A 17,350-nucleotide genomic window follows, 5' to 3' on the forward strand; every position below is an offset into this window, starting at 1 on the left:
CTATCTATCTATCTATCTAGAGCAATGTAAATGTTCTAGATAGATGATAGAATTACCATGGGACAATTGTGCAAATAAAAAGAATGCCATTTAACCCAACATAGTTAGACCAGCTGTTGTACGGTCTAACAACTGTTGTATGGTCTAACTAGAATCCGGACAGCCCTGTGTAATGCTTACCACTGAAACGTGACCCAACTGGACAAGGCTTATTATAAACCAGAGATAGCCAACTCTGAGACATTGCTGCTTTGGATATTTTTTTAAAAAAGAAATGTCAAAAGATTTTTCATTCCATATTACAAACGAGACCATTTTAAATAACATAATACAAAATCCAACATGGCATAAGTACAGAATTAGAACTATACTCCTTAAAATGTGAGAATTGCAATCTCAAAATTGCCAGCCTTTGCCAGACAAAATCAATACGAGCAAGAACCCACTTTGGGTTCAGGAAGATATAAACAAGGTAATCATCCTTGCTGCTGCTGCTTCTTGTGCTCACTTTCTTCTTAGAAGAAAAGATGGTTGTGGACTCTCTGAACCCTTGGAAACAAAAGTTTCCAATTTTGCAGACCCCCAACCCCCCTCCCCAAATCAGAGATCCATTGTCCCTTGCCCCTTGAACTTTTTCGCAGAACGCTCACTTGCTCGAAACTGGATCCTGCTTCCATAGATGTAGGACACAAACCCATCCATTTCAAGGCTGAAGATATTGTTCCGCTTTGGAATAACTGAAAGAAGCCCAGAAAAATGCCTTTTTGGTTAAACGGTTGAACACAGCGCACAGATCTTACAAGGAACGAACAGAGAAATTCTCTATCTCAAAAAGTTAGAAGCAAGAAGTAGATATAAATGAAGTCTGGGGAAAAAAACAACAGAGAAAGGATATAGCAAGGAAGAGACTGTTAACATTCCAGTTGGAGACTGTTCAGACCTGGGCTTCCCAAGAGCATGAAGCAAACTCCTTGTCTCAACAAACAATTTACTGTGAATTCTGCTTATTCACATCCAGCAAAGTCTTTCAAGGGAGGATTTACAGTCACAGACCTTATCTGGCTTGGAGAGTTGCCAGGCCGATATCTGCAAAACTTGGCAAGGAGTCTCAGAGAGTCACGAACCAATTAAGTGAACTAATTGTCTCCTGCAAACTCCACTCCCCTTTCGCTCCTCTTTTGTTTCCTCTGGGAGGGGCCATTCATTGTCCAACTGTGGCCTTACTCCTAAGTCGACCCCTGTTCTTTAGCTGTTCCCTTCATCTGGCAACTCTGCACATGTGCACACTGGGAACAGGCTCCAGCTGTTCGTCTGCCTCACTGATTCCTGATTCTGAAGGCAGCTGATAACTGGCATAGGGCTCTGGTCCCCTCTCTGCCTCCGACACAGAGCCTTCATCAGAGCCTTCCCCAGATTCCAAGACTCCAGGACTGGCCCATGTTCCTCCCCAACTTCCTCACTGTCTGAATCTGCTGCCAGCTCTGCTGGCCACTGGCGGGCCACAACAGAGATGGGTCTAGTATGCAAGAGAGATTTAAGGGTCTTAATTGCAACTCTAATGAAATAATTTCACCCAGCATCAGACTGCAAGCGTGTATTTATTAAACAAACTGCAGGAAAGGTTACTGAACTAAAAAGCCACGGAGTATAGGGTTTGGTTTTTAAAAAGCAGTTTGGAATGTATAGAATTCCGCTGATATTACAAGAACTCCTTCCACTGTTAAAGCCAGGAGCAAAAATGCAGAAGTGCAGGACTATGTAAAGAAGGAGGAGGAGAAAAAAAGAGAAAGAAAGGAAAAACTGCAGAAGGGCAAAGTGCAGCAACACTCTATGGTCAGGTTTAAAAGGAGCGGCTTCAGTGGATATGTGCATTTAGGAAAAATACAATTCTAATATAATTAATATGATATTAATACTAATATTCTAACACATTTCAAATATAATTCAATTTTGCTAGAATTTTATCTTGGTTATGTTGCACACTTGGCCACAACTACTGGAAATCAGGGCTCTCTGGTCCAGGTGTTTTTGCTTTAAAATTCTTAAAATACCAACCTGTTTTATAAATGTTTTAAAGCAGGGTTTCTCAACCCTGTGAACTTTAAGAAGTGTGGACTTCAACTCCCAGAATTCCTCACACTGCCTTTAGCACCCACACTGCCTTTAGCACCCACACTACTGGGAGCTGAAGTCCACATATCTTAAAAGTTCACAAAGTCGAGAAACACAATTTTAAGGGCCCAACTCTTCAGTTCAATGGAACCCTCTACTGATGGAGTCGGGCTTCCCGTTCGCCTACCTTTCAGCCTGTCTTCTTTGGTGACAATTTTGAAAACGTACTTTGTTTCCTGGACGATGATGCCCGTGATGCCAACGTAGGAAGGACATTTAGATTTGGTCACTGGAAAAAAAAAAGAAGAGAGAGAGGAAGTAAAAACGAAAAGAACTTTTCACTCTTCTCAGGGATCATCAATGAAGCTGACATACAGGCACAAAATTTTGAAGAACTAATAATGCTGGACACATGGGAAAAGATATGGGTGAGAAATGTAAAATTCACGCAAGCCCAAAACCTGAGAGAGAACTTTTACAAGATGTTTTATAGATGACACTTAGATCCTAAAAAATTGGCTTGCATGTATTGGAATTTACAACCTAAATGTTGGGAGATATGATTGTGTTACTGCTACATATTACCATATATGGTGGACTTGCAAAAAGGTTAAAGCGTTTTGGATAAAAATATGGTGGATTATGCAAAATATCTTTAAAAAGAGGATAAAGTTTACCCCTCAGTTATTCCTGTTAGGTATAACTACTGATTGTACTGTCATAGAGACTAATTTGATTTTGAACCTAACAACAGCAGCAAGACTGTTGGTGGCGCAGTACTGGAAGAAGGAAGAATTGCCTACTATTCAAGAATGGATGTTAAAAGTAACAAACTTATCAGAGATGGCTAAAATATCAGCATATCCTAAGGACAATTCAGATGAGAGATATAAGCTGGAATGGAGAAAATGGATTGATTATATTCAAAATAAATATGGGACTAAGAAACTCCAGAAAGCTTTTGACTGAAGAAGCAAGGAATGACATACTGTATATACTCGAGTATAAGCCTAGTTTTTCAGCCCACTTTTTGGGCTGAAAAAAGCCGCCTCGGCTTATACTCGAGTCAGTGAAAAATTTGCCCGAAATGGAGGAGAAAAAGGGGCGGGGCCATGCCGCTGGGTGACACTCGTGAATGGCCCAGTGCCCCTGTGAGTTTCCCCTCCCTCTGTGTCAGTTTGCCGCGCAGCGCGCACCGCACCATCCCCCCTCCTCACGTTCTAATGTAATGCAGGGCTGTCTTACGATTCCCCTTCCTCCCCCTCCTGCCGCTCTGCAACGATGTCCCACCTCCTCCTTGTTATGGCAAGCAGCCACATAGCGATGTCCCACCTCCTCTGGTACAGTGATCCAATGATAGGAATCACTGTGCCGTGTGTCATAGGAGGCGGGACATCGCTCCCGCGGCTGCACGGGACATCATCATCACAGCGGGACATCAGCATCATGAGGTGAGTGAAGTATTTCATTGAATACACCGCTAGTTTACTGTTTTTCTTTGAAATAAATATTCAAAAACATTATTGGTATCTATTTTTATTTTTGAAATTTACCGGTAGCTGCTGCATTTCCCACCCTAGGCTTATACTCGAGTCAATAACTTTTCCAGTTTTTTGTGGTAAAATTAGGTGCCTCGGCTTATATTCGGGTCGGCCTATACTCGAGTATATACGGTAACTTGTTTAGAGTTAGCTTAACAAAAGAGGAGTTAAAGTACAAATGAGGATGATGCTAAAGTTTTTTTTTTAGTTCACTTTAGAATATGATTGTTAAAGATTTATACCCTGTATTTGCTCTGGGAAGTTGAGGAGAGGGGGGAGGTAGGTGGGGAGAGGGTTTGGGAGGGGAGGGAAATATTTGTAAAAGCTTGTTAAATTTTCAATTTTAAAAAAAGACTTCTTTATATGGAGTGCCAGTCAATTCAAACAAAATCCAAATGTTAAGGGGAGGAGAATGTGATTTAATTTTTTGGGGGTAGTCCAAATTTCAATTAAAAAAAAAAAGGCATGGGGAATACCTGTCACGAGTGCTCCGTGGAAATCTGCTTTAAGCAATTTGGTTTGAATCATCTGTGGCTGTCTGCAAAATAGAATAGAATAACAGAGTTTGAAGGGACCTTGGAGGTCTTCTAGTCCAACCCCATTTAGGCAGGAAACCCTACACCAATTCAGACAAATGGTTATCCAGTCTCTTTTTAAAAACTTCCAGTGTTGGAGCACTCACAACTTCTGGAGGCAAGCAGTTCCACTGATTAATTGTTCTAACTGTCAGGAAATTTCTCCTTAGCTCTAAGTTGCTTCTCTCCTTGATTAGTTTCCACCCATTGATTCTTGTCCTGCCTGAAAAGGTGGTTTGGAGAATAGCTTGGCTCCCTCTTCTTTGTGGCAGCCCCTGAGATATTGGAACACTGCTATCATGTCACCCCTAGTCCTTCTTTTCATTAAACTGGACATACCCAGTTACTGCAACCGCATGTAGAAATATATTAAAATTCTTCCAGGAAGTTAAACAAAAGGTTTAACTAAGATTACAAGATGTAATTTTGGAGTTACATTACACTGATCGCCGCCAACAATTAAACAAGATGCTATTTTCACATGAAAAATACGGCAGTGATTATAATAGTGATTGAATACAGAGCATAACCCCAACCCAGTAATCAAATAAACCAACTTCCAGTGCCTGGCTTAGCAAAACTATTTGAGGTCAGATTCTGAATTAAGAGGTTCCAGGTTTAAATATTCTTCTATATAACATAGTTATACACACAAACCTACGATTCAACACTTCCCCGTCAGCTAGGTTTTCATATAAACGAGATCTGACTTAAGGAAGTGTTCACAGAGACCATGTTTTTTTTTTTTTTTTTTTAAAAATGTGTTTTGCCAAAAGATCGTTTTGTTCCCACAAGACGATCTACGCTCAAATGCAGCCAGTTCTGTAGAGACTCCAGGAAAGAGTGTTTGTGCGTATGTGTGTGCTTTAAAAAAAAAAAAAAAAAGTTCAATGGCCATATTTTCAAAGTTTGTAAAAAAAATTGAAAACCTCGTTATAAACTTTTCCTTTCTCAAGCTCTGAAAGGGAACAATTCTAGAATGCCAATTCCAATGAGGTGCTCACATTGCAGGCCTGGTTAAAAGGGCCCAGCAGAGATGATACGACCTGAGACTTCTCAGGAAACATCAACTGAATGAAAAACTGCTGGTGACCTTCTACCGCTGCACCATAGAGAGTATTTTAACTTACTGCATCTGTATATGGTTTGCCAATTGCACTGTGGCAGATAGGACAGTGCTCCGAAGGGTTAACATCATTGCCCAGAGGATCATTGGTTGCCCCCTCCCCTCTTTGGAAGAGCTTTAGAGCTCCCACCACCTTAAGAAAGTTCAAAACCTTCTTAAAGATCCATCTCATCCTGGGCACCCTTTTTTTTTTTAACTATTACCATCTGGCAGACGGTACAGGATAATAAAAACAAGGACGAATAGGCTGAAAAACAGCTTCTATCCCAAGGCAGTGACTATATTGAATTCTACGGTATCGTGCAATATTAATGCAATATACTTGTTTTCAATTCAATTGTATAGAATTGTCTTTTTGTTTTATTTTTTAATGTCTAATGTACACTGAAGATGGCATTTAATTTCGTTGTGCCAGGCGCAATGACAATAAAGTCAACTAAACTAAATTTGGTCTTATTGAAAGGTTTTTTTTTCCACCGCAAAAAAAAATCGCCAGCCTTCTCAGGGATGGCCCCCATCTCCCGGTTCTACCACAAAACCGCGGACGACAAAATCGCGGTCGACGAAAGCGCGTATGTGACATCATCACAGCGCGACGAAAAAGATCGAAAAATGTAAAAATAAAGCTAAAACCTTCCCCTAACCCCCCCAAATCTAACTCTAAACCTAACCCTAAACCTAACCCTTAACCTAACCCTAAACCTAACCCTTAACGTAACGAAAAACCTAACGCTAACCCTTAACCTAACGCTAAACGTAACGCTAACGCTCTAACCCTTAACCTAACCCTAACCCTAACCCTTAATCTAACCCTTACCTTTATGTGAATCGGCTTGCTGTAATTTAATTTTTATTTCAATTTTTCGATCTTTTTCGTCGCGTTGTGATGACGTCACATACGCGATTTCGTCGACCGCGCTTTTGTGGAACGCGCTTTTGACGGGTCACGCCATCTCCCACTAAACAAGCAACCGGTTTGCAAAAAAGAAAAAGAAAGAATGAATGAAGAGAACTGAACTTACGCATCGGGTTTCAATCCATTGCAGAGTTCTTTAATGTACTGCTTCCAAAGCTCGTGCAATGGGATGAATATCTCGTACCTGCAGAATAAGCAAAAAAGCAAGGAACCCTATGGGACGATTGTCCAGGGCTTCTGTAATGCATTTCACTGGAACGGAATTTGTTCCTGGTTTAACTACGAGTGGTCCTCGACTTACAACCGTCCTTTAAGCGAACTTCGGAGTTGCAATGGCATTGCAAAAAGTGACTTATGACTAATAAACATAATCAGTTGCTAATGTTGGCTTTTAGTTTTCCTTTGGAAATTTAGGCTGCTAAGAAACACGAAAAAAAGAAAAGAAAATTTAGGCTGCTTGACACCTTAAGACCAGTGACGGCTAACCTTTTGGTCATTGCGTGCCGCAAAGTGCCCGCTCGCGCCCCCTTACAACTCACCCCCCCCCATGCATGCACGGAGCCCTCCCATGTGTGCCCCATCCCTGCACATGAGCGTGTGACTCCACCCTGCGCTCCACCTCCTGCGCATGCACACGTAACACCTGGGCTCCCCACAGCCCCCCGCGCACCCATAATACAATGTGTGTGGGCCACCCCCCCTGCACCCCAACCTTCGGGTGTGTGTGCACATCCCCTGCTTTTGCGCACACGACACCCGCTCATGCGCACGTGAGCCCCCGTCCCCCGCACTTGCGTGCATATCTCCTGTATGTGCCCTCCCTGTGCATGCACAGCAGGGTCTCAAAAATCAGCTGGCTGGCGGGGAGGTACGTGCACCTGTGCAGTAGAGCTGAATTGGGGCAATGGGGTGCATGCCCGCAGAGAGGACTCTGTGTGCCACCTGTGGCATCCGTGCCATAGGCTTGCCATTATGGCCTTAGACCCTTATTCTAACTCTATGGCAATTGAGCTAATTATCTGCTAATGTTGTTTCTGGACTCTTTTTCTTTTTCTACTGGATTTCACTTGCTCCCTGCAGTGTTGACTGTTGGGAAGGGACAACTCAATCCAAATTGATTGGCTTCCAGCCTCTTCCTCCTTTCTAAATTCAGCCAAGTGCAGGCCCTTAAACTGCACTTCAGACCTCTTCAAATCTTTTTAAACAAAGCAAAAACAGCCACAGCTTTAAAAGAAGGAATATTTTCTTTTTTAAAAAAGTATCCCCTGCTGCCCTCTTCTGGTGAACTACCATTCCAAAAAATAACCCTCAAAATGAGCCATTGCAGATCAGGGGTATGCCAGACAACAGCTAGCAATAGCAGTTAGCAGTTAAGACTTATATACCACTTCATAGGGCTTTCAGCCCTCTCTAAGCGGTTTACAGAGTCAGCATATCGCCCCCACAGTCTGGGTCCTCATTTCACCCACCTCAGAAGGATGGAAGGCTGAGTCAACCTTGAGCCGGTGAGATTAGAACCGCTGAACTGCAGATAACAGTCAGCTGAAGTGGCCTGCAGTACTGCACCCTAATCACTGCGCCACCTCGGTTCATAGTATACTGTGTACCGTATTTTTCGGAGTATAAGACGCACCCTTTTCCCTCAAAAAAGAGGCTGAAAATCTGGGTGCGTCTTACACACTGAATACAGCATTTTTTGCTTCCCGAAACCCTGCCGCCTTCACCAAAATGGCCGTGCAGAGCCTTTAGGGGGCTTTCAAAGTCACAGGAGAGCCAGCCTGCCTTTCTCACCTCTGCTGTTCTGGAGCAATCTCAAAGAGACGCATTTCTCGCCTCTGTTTGGCTGACAATCCTTTCCTCCGTTTGATCCGCTGCTTGTTACTCCTCGGTTGGGGATGCTCAAGGACCACCGCTTTCCGGTCGAAGTGTTTCTCGATGTCCTCCTCACGCTTCCTGGGCATGCTGCGTTTTAGAAAGGCGTTTACAAAGGCCTCCGCCTTGTTGGATCCTTGTGGCTGAGAAAGAGAAAGGAAAGAAGCATCTTTGAGCAAAAGCTCAAGTTCTATTTTGGGGGGTTAGTTATTATTTACTCCCATGTAAAATATTTTATTTTATTAGATTTGTTAAGGCTGCTAACTCCAAGCAGACTCCAACCTGGTAATAATAGGTCCAATATTATCAATGTTTTTTCCCCCCCTATTAATGACTTTGTAATCCCTTGCATCGGGGGCGGAGTCAGGGTGACTGAAGGAAGCTTGCTGAACGTTTGCTGGCTGGCTGCCCTTCCTGGCACCTATGTGGAGTTCTCAGCAGACAATAACTCATTGAGCCCTGAGACAGAAATATCTGCTGCTGCCTAGGATTGAACTCACAGCCTCTTGATTGTGAGGCTAGAGCTCCTCCAATAGATCACCATGCTGCTCAGGTTCAATATTATCAATATTAAATCAATATTAAAACCATATTGATTGCCTGGACTCAAAACTACTACTGCAACGTGCTCTACATGGGGCAGCCCTTGAAGAGCATTCGGAGACTTCAGCTTGTCCAGAATGCAGCCGCGCGAGCGATTGTGGGTGCACCTCGGTTCACCCACGTTACACCTATCCTCCGCGAGCTGCACTGGCTGCCTATTGGGCTTCGGATACGCTTCAAGGCGCTAGTCGTCACTTATAAAGCCCTTCATGGTATTGGATCTGGGTACTTGAGAGACCGCCTGCTGCCAATCACCTCCACTAGACCGATCAGATCCCACAGATTAGGCCTCCTCCGAATTCCATCCGCTGCCCAGTGCCGACTGGCGACCACCCGGAGAAGAGCCTTCTCTGTGGTTGCTCCGGCCCTCTGGAACGAGCTCCCCGTGGAGATTCGAACCCTCACCACCCTCCAGGCCTTCCGCAAAGCCCTAAAAACCTGGCTGTTCCGACAGGCCTGGGGCTAATGAGCTTTTGTCCCCCCCTCGAATGATATGGTTGTTGTGTGCTTTTAAATTGTGTATTGTTCTGTTCGTCTTTTTATTCCTTATTTGTACCCCCACCCCCTTGACTTGGATTGTGAGCCGCGCTGAGTCCCCTTGGGGAAAAGGGCGGCATAGAAATTCAATAAATTCAATTCAATTCAAAGCAACCCTAATGTTTACAAACGAGCAGGGGTTCTATATTCATCCTAACCCGAGTCCGCAGTAGAAATTACACACAGTTGTCCTTCACCACTACATTTGTAGGAGATTTTAGGCGAGGGAGCAAGATGAGGACAAATTAACATTTTATTTATTTTGGATTAGTGAAACATATGCATTGCTTCACCTTGGATACATGGATAATTGACCAAAATATAAGTGCAGTCAGCTACTGAAGTGACTAGGAATTGTCAACTCCAATCAAGGCCTTCCAGAGAGTTGTGAGCCTTTTCCTAAATTCTAATGTTCTTAAAATCCCACCGAGAATTTCTTCCATACTATTACGATAAGCCCTGCCATTCTTCAAACGGCCTACACATTAATGATGTCTTCCCCCCCTCCCCCAGGAATTAGTGGGAAATACCATTTTGTGTGCTTCAAGGCATGATTTAAAGGGGCCACCACCAAGGAGTACTGAACATCACGTGTAGCCTAATGGACGCTCCATGTATTTTGTGGTTTAAACCAGGAGTCACCAATCTTTCAGACCTCAGGGACCACTGAATTCATAATTTTAAATCCCGCGGACCACTAATATGATCTGCCTAATGACCGGCTGGGTGGGCGTGGGAAGGTGGTCATGTGACTGGGTGGGGATGGCCAACTTGATGTCACTCACATTGAGGGGCACCTTGCCAGCCTCTACTCGCCACTCCTTGCCTGCCCGCCTGGGCTCCTTAGGGCCCCAACCGGAAGCAGTTGCTGGAGCTAAGCAGCCACCAAGAGAAAGAGTTGGCAAAACAGCTCAAATTGGATCTGGCTGAGAAGGAGGCTCAGCAGAATCACCTCACTGAGGACTAGAAGCATAGGCTTTCCAAGCAGAGGGAAGACCTGCAGGAGTGCAAGGGCAGGTACAGGCACCTGGAGGCTCAGCGGGCTGAGATGGTCAGCCAGTTCCAGGCCATGATGCAGTCCCACTGGAACAAGGCCCTCCGGCTCTTCGCCACCAGTAGCGCTTCCCTCCAGCCTTCACCCAAAGCCCCTCACCAGGAGGCTGAAGCAGATCCAAGCTGGAATTTCTGCCCCCCTCCTACCTGCACAAAAAGACCCAGAAGGGGAAAGACTCTCTGCAGCAACACAAGCATTCATTGCAGGTATCTGGCCCAAGGGCCGTAATTTGAGGATCCCTGATATAGCGCAATATAAAAAATGCAAATAATTTTTCTGCAGACCACCAAAATTTTCTTGCGGACCACCAGTTGATGACCGGTGCTTTAAAGGGTTCTAAAATCCCAGGAAATCTGGAAAGTTAATTTTGAGTGGACTTTCTGTTGATTCGCTTTGTTTTCATAATGACCATAATCAATGTCCCACTTTCCACTGAAAAGTACACACCACATGTATTTATCCACTAATACATTTATTTCAGAGCCCAGGGTCATGCATTGAGATCAGACAACTTTATAAATTGAATTAATAAGTAAGAATAAAGATACCTGAAGGTTCACGAGTTTTGCTGTCGACTCGGGCAGCTGCTTGTATAACACCTCTGGAAAATAAAAATATAGTTTATTTTAAAAAGCAAAGCATATTGTTCCAGGGATACGTCCATTTTCTCCAGAAGTTGTTTGAAATTATGAAACAACACAAACCTAAACCATGTTGTTATAAAGACAAAACAGTTAGGGAACATGAGATGCTTGCTCTTATGGTATAAGTGACATCTAACAAGCTATGCCAGACTTTTCAAGATGAGGCACGCAGGCCAAAGCCAACTCAAAATATGATTTTTGTTACAAGCCTAAGAAGCTAATTGTTTTGGTACAAAGATGTTTCCTGCCACATATGCATTTTTGTTTCTGTAGGTTGCAACATGAAACACCAAAAAAGTCTTCAAAAAGGCCAAACAAACAAAAAAGGCAACTTTATTGTTTCAGTTGAAAAGTTACCAGAAAATGTAACTTGTAAAATTGTAGCAAAAAAAGAATTTCAATTGAGGAAATGACTATTGCTAATATCCTATTACCTTCTCTCTTTTTATACTTAAGTCTTCCAGCATTCAGGGGGTGACAGTTTTATTCACAGTAATCTCCGATAGCCTCATCATTCCACCTAAAAGCTTCTTCCTTCCTTCTTTCTTTCTTTCTTTCTTTCTTTCTTTCTTTCTTTCTTTCTTTCTTTCTTTCTTTCTTTTTCTTTCCTTCCTTCTTTCCTTCCTTCCTTCCTTTCCTTTCCTTCCTCATTCTTTTTCTCTTTCTCTCTTTCTTCTTTCTCTCTCTTCCTTCCTCATTCTTTTTTCTCTTCCTCCCTTCTCTCTCTCTTTTCCTTCCTTTCCTTCTTCCCTTCCTCTTCTTCCATTTTATGCTGCCTTATCTCCCCTACAAGTTGACTTCTTGGCCTTAGAGCTATGCTTAAATTTACCTCTTCCTTTGGAGGATTTCAAATCAACTGAGCTCTCTAAATGTCTGAGTTACAATAAACTGGAAGGATGCAACACAAATTTGCAGCACAAAATGATTATATTCAAGATTGCAAACCACTTCACTCTTTACAAGCCAAGCTGGGCTCCTCCTTATATGTAGATACCCAAAATGCACATAATACAGGTAGTCCTCGACTTACAACAGTGACTGATCAACGGCAATGAAAAATGGGACTTATGACCGTTTTTCATAGTCACGACCCCATGATCGTGGGAACTGGTTCATATTTGTGACCGTTGCTGTGTCCCAAAGTCATGTGATCCCATTTTGCGACCTTCCGACACGCAAAGTCAATGGGGAAGCCAGATTCACTTAACAACCGGGTTAGTAATTTATCAACTGCGGTGATTCACTTAACAACTGTGGCAAATAACGTCACAAAATGGGACAAAACTCCCTTAACAAAAAGATCTCAACACAACAAGAAGACATTTTGGGCTCCGTTGTGGTCGTAAACTGAGCACTACCTGTAGAAAACCAGTACAAAAAAATGGGGTCGCCACTTTTTTCTCCTGAATTTAGCTTACAATTCTGGGCTTTCCAAGTGGTGCCCCATCCCTGTGCTAGCAGATCACATTCTGCAGTGCCTTCTTCCAGACCAAACACGTGCCTGGATTCATTAATCCTAATTCTCCCCTAATTTTCCCTTCCCACTTTAATTAGCCCACGGAAAGAATCTGCTTCTAAAAATTACATTTGCAATGTCAATTAAATCGGATTAAGTCTCCCCAACTAAGGGACAAAAGAAGAGAAAAGCCCCACCCAAGACAATGGCTCAACCCTATAAAACGACCATTTTTGCATCCCTTTGGAGAAACGAGGCTCCTTTTCTCCAAAAAAACGTTTCTTAAACCCAAACCGGAGTCACTTCGGATTAAGCGCTACTTTTCCCCTCTGTCCAAGCCAACACAGAAAGAAATAGGCCACGAATTCAGGCTCCCGAAAGACTTACTCTCCATCTCCGTCTCCGGCAAAAAAAAAATTATCCTAAAAACGCGAAAAAAGCCGCAATCAACCCCCGGCTGAAGAGCCTCTCACGCCTGTCCGCTTCACGAAGTAAAATGAAAAGCGCACGCGTGGCCGCCGCTCTCCGATAGGCTTAGAAGGAAGAGAGGCGGAGGCAACAAAAGCGCCAATAAGAATGAAGGGCGGAGGGAGGGAAATACAGTACGTTAGAGGTGGGAAGTGGGACTTCCATGCCGGTTCAGGGATTCTGGGAGTTGAAGTCCTCAAAGTCATAAAAGAGCCATGGTTTCCCAACCTGTGTTCTAAAGATCAAAACGCGCACGCGTAAATGGAATTAGCCTTCCCTCGCGCCGCACTTTGTTCTTAGTGGCGGTTTTCTTGCCTCCGCCTCTCTTCCTTCTGAGCCTATGGGAGAGCGGCGGCCACACACGCGCATTTCATTCCCTTCGTGACGCACGCGCGTTTCATTCACTTCGGGATGAGGACAGGGGAAGGTGGGGGTCGTTCTTCAGCCTGATTGCGGCTTTTTAGGATAAATTTTGACGGAGATGGAGAGTAAATCTTTCGAAAGCCTGAATTCGAGACGTCTCCCTTTCTGTGCCAATGTGCTGGCTCAGGAATTCTGGGAGTTGAAGTCCACAAGTCGTGAAGGGGCCAAAGCGTTCCCCATCTCTGCTTTACCTCAGAAGGCCTATGGGAGTATTTCTCAACGTTGGCTAGCTGGGGAATTCTGGGAATTGAAGTCCAGGCATCTTAAAAGTGGACAGGATTGTCTGCAGCCCTGGTTTTTCATGACAGAGATTGGGCAGTGGCCTTTTAATCTGTATGCAATCATATGGGTCTTGTGTGCAAATCTCCCTTGCATTTCTGCATAGGAATCTGGGGAATGGGGCATGTTTAAAACGATTCGGTGGTTCAAAAAGGCTTGCATGTATAAATGGAAAAATGGAACAAAATGTAAAGAAAAGAAAAGAAAAGAAAGGGAGCTTTGCATGGAATAATTGTGATGCCAATGAACAACATATTGAACTTGAGCATGAATTCTGGCTGAGGAATTCTGGGTGTCAAAACCCACAGGTTTTAAAAGGTTCCAAGGCTGAGAAATACTATCCTAAACTTTCCCTTATCCTCATCATCCTCTTTTAATGACTACATAATCCTTTGCGGGGTGGAGTCTGGGCAACTGAATGGAACTGAATGTTTACTGGCTGGATGCCCTCCCTGTCTCCAGTGCAGAGTTTTGTTCAGCAGATATATTCTCATTGTGTCCAGAGAGAGAAATATCTGCCTCTACCTAGGATTGAACTCACAGCCTCCTGATTATGAGGCGAGAGCTCCACCTCCAGGCCACTGTGCCACTCCTAAATTTTCCCTTCCTATGTTCTTGGAAAAAGCACATTCAAAAATAACATGGCGGTATTTGTCCCTCTACAAAACAATTGCAATTCTCTGTTGCTGATGCACCTCTAGCTTTTTAAATGATTGGCGCATGCGTATCTGTTCAGGGGAGGGATGCAAAGAACTGGGAAGGGGAAAGATGCTCAGAAGTGTTTGTTTTCATGATTTTTGCAGTCTTTCTGTTGGTTCTATGTGTTAAGGAAAACTGTTTTTACAGTGTCTGCAGCAAAATATTGCAATATGAAGTACTTTGGCATGGGCTGTCACCCAGCTAGCCAGTTATGAGCTGGGCAGTTAAAAAGTATGAAATATAAACAGACAAATACTAAAAATAAACAATATGTGAAAAAAAAGTGCTAGATACAAATATGGAAAAAAACCTAAACAAATCTGAAGTTAAGACCAGATACCAACATGCTTTTATCATTTCTCTCTCTTTAAAATTACATTATGTAGTTGTTTTCCTTCCCATATTCAACCCTTTTTAATTAATTGATCCAGAAATCACTACAGGTAGTCCTCGACTTACAACAGCTTGCTTAGTGACCATTTGAAGTTTACATTTGGATGCTTGACAACTGACTCACATTTATGATGGTTGCAGTGTCCCAAGGTCATTTTGCGACCTTCAGACAAGCTAAGTCGATGGGGAAGCCAGATTCACTTAACAACTGTTACTAATTTAACAACTGCAGTGATTCACTGAACAAATGGGGCAAGAAAAATCGTAAAATGGGGCAAAAGTCACTTTAAAAAGTTCTCACTCAGCAACATAAATTTTGGGCTCAATTGTGATAATAAGTTGAGGAGTACCTGTAGTTCCTTTTTATCATTTTCAGCAAAGAGTCCATAAAAGGTTTCCAATTAAAGTACCTATTGATTTATATTTAATCAAGCAAACCAGTTTATCATAGTCAGATTCTGCACCTGAACTGATTCCATCTGTCTTCTCCAACCTTCCTAGAAAAGGGTACATTTTGTCTGATTGCTTCTAAATCCAGAATGAAGTATTGGTTAATGTTCTCCAAACTAACCCATGGAAAAGACCAGGCTTTATTGTGGTACTAACTGATAATCCAGCACGGCCTGGGTATTTATTTATCCCAACTCTCTTCCATGAACGTCGCCGCAGTTTCTAATGTTACATTTTTCCCCTTACCAGAGGGAGCCCCCTTGTAGAATATTTTGAAGCTGTTGCTGTGGCAACTCCACAATGCTGTACAGTAGAAACCATTTTAAGACAGTATGGTAGAAGTCATTTTAAGGCACAACAGGCTCTATCTTAACAAAAAACACACCCTGAGAGGTGTTAGGGGTGTCTTACCCCCACATTATTTGTTTCCAGAGGGTAAGTCATCTGTGTACTGTTTGATTGAAATTGCTCGAGGCATTTTAGAGTTATGGTCGAACACACACACACACACACCACACACACAGAGCCATTATATATATATATATATATATATATATATATATATATATATATATATATATATATATATATATATATATATATATATATATATATTAGATAGATAGATAGATAGATAGATAGATAGATAGATGATAGATAGATAGATAGATAGATAGATAGATAGATAGATAGATAGATAGATAGATAGATAGAAGATGAGAGGTCAATCCATCCCTCTTCCCTTTTAAATTTCTTTCTGGATTCTGTGCCACGTTTTGCTACTTGCCACCACCCCAAAAATCTGCAATCTATTCCCTTTCCTTTTAATTCGATCTAACCCCTTGAATGGCTGCCTCCGTGAAGAACAGCAGCATTTTTCATGAATGGAAAATCAAGATAAGTGAGATTGGTCTTTGGAGTCATATGAGTGCTCCTTCATTGGATTTATGTCATAATTTGTGAAGCATTTAAGGCATTAGCAGTCAAATCAGTATTGGCAATACCAGGCTGTAAATCCAATGATCCAGACTAAATTGGTGCCTGGGGGAAGCCAATCTCTTCCAGCAATTTCACATCTTCATTCTTTTCCAGATGAGCTAGAATTTATCATGGGATGAAGGATGCTTAAATGTCCTCTTCTCTTCTCCCTGAAGGATTATTCCACGCGAGAGATGAAGCACAGTCAGAGATAAATGCAAGGTCTTTATTGTCACTCACATAAGCAATCACATATTGGATAACGGTAGGGGAACCCATAGCTTGTATCTGCCAAGAAAATCTCATTTGAAAATTCTTGCTTTCTTGACGGACACAAGAGTATAAAAATACTGTAGGCCACGTCCTCATAGTTACCGGCTTCATTCCTAACTTCTTCAGAAGTGGCCACCATCCCTTGAATTGTCAAAAGAGGAAGTGCTAAAAACAGGTTAGCTGATGCTCCAGTTGAGTTTTTCTTAAGGGTTTTGCTTTTTTTTTTTTGAGGAGAGAGAATAACAGAATAAGAGTTGGAAGGGACTTTGGAGGTTTTCTAGTCCACCCCCCCCCCCTGCTCAAGCAGGAAAACCTATACCATTCCAGACCAATGGTTATCCAACATCTTCTTAAAGACTTCCAGTGTTTGAGCATTCACAACTTCTGGAGGCAAGTTGTTCCACTGATCAATTGTTCTCACTGTTAGGAAATTTCCCCTTAGTTCTAGGTTGGATCTGTCTATGATTAGCTTCCATCCATAGTTTCCTGTCCTGCCTTCAGGTGCTTTGGAGAATAGGTTGGCCCCCTGTTCTTTGTGGCAGCTCCTAAGATATTGGAACACTGCTATCATGTCTCCCCTGGTACTTCTTTTCATTAAGAAGATACCTAAGTCGTGCAACCATTCTTCCTATGTTTTACCCTTCATCTTTGTTGCTCTGTCCACTCTTTCTAGAGTATCAACATCTTTTATATGTTGGGAAAGAAGGAAACTAAAACAAAGGATCAAGCATAGGGTGTGGTTGCATGGTTCTCTCTGTAGCCAGAAAGCAGTGATGAAGTGGTGGGTGGCAAAGCATCATAGTGTCTTCACTTCAAAAGAATGGAGGATGCCTGTTCTGACCTAGGTTTCCCCAAAAAGCACAAAGCAGATTCTTGGTCCTGACAAAACCCCTTTTATTAAACGAATGTTAATTCCTCTCATTCACATTCAGCCAAGGCCTGGTAAATAGT

The 17,350-nt window shown here is 42.7% G+C and overlaps 1 protein-coding gene across 1 annotated transcript; it reads right to left on the reverse strand.

Moving 5' to 3' along the window:
- POP4 (POP4 homolog, ribonuclease P/MRP subunit) lies at positions 1-12,938 on the reverse strand. The gene is made up of 7 exons (XM_032230269.1): positions 12,824-12,938; positions 10,885-10,937; positions 8,062-8,285; positions 6,377-6,454; positions 4,130-4,191; positions 2,300-2,401; positions 1-737 (listed from the first exon to the last, which is right to left on the reverse strand). Exons 1-7 carry the CDS (start codon positions 12,828-12,830, stop codon positions 601-603), a joined length of 663 nt encoding a protein of 220 aa, XP_032086160.1. The 5' UTR covers positions 12,831-12,938; the 3' UTR covers positions 1-600.
- Between the last annotated feature and the right edge of the window lie 4,412 nt (positions 12,939-17,350).

This window comes from Thamnophis elegans, chromosome 14 (assembly GCF_009769535.1).
Source record: "Thamnophis elegans isolate rThaEle1 chromosome 14, rThaEle1.pri, whole genome shotgun sequence".
In the NCBI taxonomy this organism is placed as follows: Eukaryota; Metazoa; Chordata; class Lepidosauria; order Squamata; family Colubridae; genus Thamnophis; species Thamnophis elegans.

What these genes read in the sequence shown, in the direction of transcription:
- POP4 (XM_032230269.1), bottom strand. An exon ending in CAAAACTCGTGAACCTTCAG is followed by an intron (nt 8,286 to 10,884) that starts GTATCTTTATTC and finishes TCTCTTTCTCAG; the next exon opens with CCACAAGGATCCAACAAGGC. An exon ending in CAAAGAAGACAGGCTGAAAG is followed by an intron (nt 738 to 2,299) that starts GTAGGCGAACGG and finishes GGCTTCTTTCAG; the next exon opens with TTATTCCAAAGCGGAACAAT.